The 1,739-nt window shown below is 53.4% G+C and overlaps 1 protein-coding gene across 1 annotated transcript in view; it reads right to left on the reverse strand.

Annotated features, from left to right (window-relative positions):
- AUTS2 (activator of transcription and developmental regulator AUTS2) overlaps window positions 1–1,739 on the reverse strand; it is a 668,592-nt gene that overhangs the window by 24,076 nt on the left and 642,777 nt on the right. Inside the window, exons 8-9 of the mRNA XM_033519007.1 lie at window positions 1,586–1,739; window positions 8–128 (exon numbers count right to left, since the gene is read on the reverse strand). The exon at window positions 1,586–1,739 is cut by the window's right edge and continues 11 nt beyond it. Coding sequence (XP_033374898.1) covers window positions 8–128; window positions 1,586–1,739 — 275 coding nt within the window. The remainder of the gene's footprint in view (window positions 1–7; window positions 129–1,585) is intronic.

Raw genomic sequence — 1,739 nt, forward strand, 5'->3', positions numbered from 1 at the left:
GGGAGGGAGGGAAGCTGTGCAGGGGGCTGTGGCTGGCCAGGGACAGCGGGAACGGCGAGGCCGACGGGTGGTGCGAGATGTGCGGGGGAGGCGCCTGGCTCTTGGCGGGGGTGCTGCTCCTGCTGCTGCTGTGAACGAGAGGAGAGGAGAGGAGAGGAGGCACTCAGGGCTGCTGTGGATGGAGAAAAGCCCCAGCACACTCAGCAGCACGATCCCAGCAGCCCCCCTGGTCTCACACAGCACGGGTGTGACTCGTGTCACAAATCCCAGCTGCCATTCCCAGCCCTGTCTCCAACACCTGCTCTGCTTCCTCTGCTCCCCGCACACCTGAGCCGTGCTGCCCCTCCCTGCAAGAGCCTGCTATTGTTCCACAACAGCACAGGGGTGACACACTAAGGAGTAATCAGCCCTCTGCATTCATTGCTTAATTATCAGCTCTTTCTACATGACTGCTCCTGGTTCATGTTTGCAGGCAAATGAAACTCAAAATCACTGCATTAATATTTTTTTTTTTTTTTGCTATGAATTACTAAGATGAAAGACTGCAGAAAATGTGAAATGAAGTTGAAAAGGGAACAACAGATTTGTGCTTATTGTACAGGTAATGCCCCTCTCTACCCCGCAATAAAATGAAATAAGACGAGTCAACAAAAGAAGTATTTGTGATTACACCAGCTGCCATTTTTCAGGTTTCATCTCCTACTAATAAGTATTTAAAATACATTCATGGAAGGCTTAGTTCTCCTTGCCTTTATTTCAAGTAACAACATGCTTCTATTGCAGTGACTTTTAAAGACAAGCAATACCAGCTTGGTTAAAAATAAATCCAGGTCTTAAACACCTCCCAGTCTTTAGTCAAACCATGAGGCAAGCACAGCGCTGCTTCCCCAGGTGCTGAAGGTCACATCTGCCTGCTGGGAGCTCAGATCTGGAGAATGGCAGCCCAGCTTACAGCAGGGAAACCTGAGGTCCCTGACTCACAGGCACATCACAGATTCCTGTGCACATGGTGTTTAATCTCACTGCTCATCTTTGTTACCCACAGATAAAAGGTGAGGCTGATCTCACCGTGGCCAGGTGAGAGAAGAACACTGAAGCCTGCGAGGTGTTGGCAGTGCAGGAGAACACGGGGCTGTGAAGTTCCTGCTGTGTGACTGCCAGTGCTGGGCTGTCACCAGCTGGACCTTGGGCCAGGAGCTCCTGGGCTCCTTGCCCTGGGGCATGGCAGCGCTTGGAGAAATCAGATATTTACAGGGATGGGAGGGCAAAGCTGCCAGCCTTCAGCGAGCTGCCCAGCCTGCAGGAACTGGGCTTTTCCTCCCCTCATTTATACTGTGTCAAATTCCCTACAAGAACCCAAGTACAGCCGGGAAAAAACCCAAAGCAAATGAACTGAAAAGACCCAGAGTTTATGGGATCGCCGGGTCACAGAAAGTGATCCTGGCTCATCTCAGGGGAGGAATCAAGGTTAAATGCACCAAGTGCCTTTTATTTCCCAAGGACGGGATGGGCTGTGCCATCACTTCTTCACCCAGTTCCCCTCCGGGCTCAGTCCAGCATCCCAGACCCCTCTCCAAGCACCTACCTTAAGCTGTTGAGGCTCAAGCTGCTGCTGTTGTAGGCAGAGAGAGGCTGTGAGAGGCTCTGGGGATGGGGCTGCACCGCGGGCAGGGCCGGGTGTGTCGGGGGCAGCGGCGACTGCGGCCGCGGCGGGTGCTGGCCGGCCGGGGGCTGGCTGC

Source organism: Parus major, chromosome 19 (assembly GCF_001522545.3).
Source record: "Parus major isolate Abel chromosome 19, Parus_major1.1, whole genome shotgun sequence".
Classification (NCBI taxonomy): Eukaryota; Metazoa; Chordata; class Aves; order Passeriformes; family Paridae; genus Parus; species Parus major.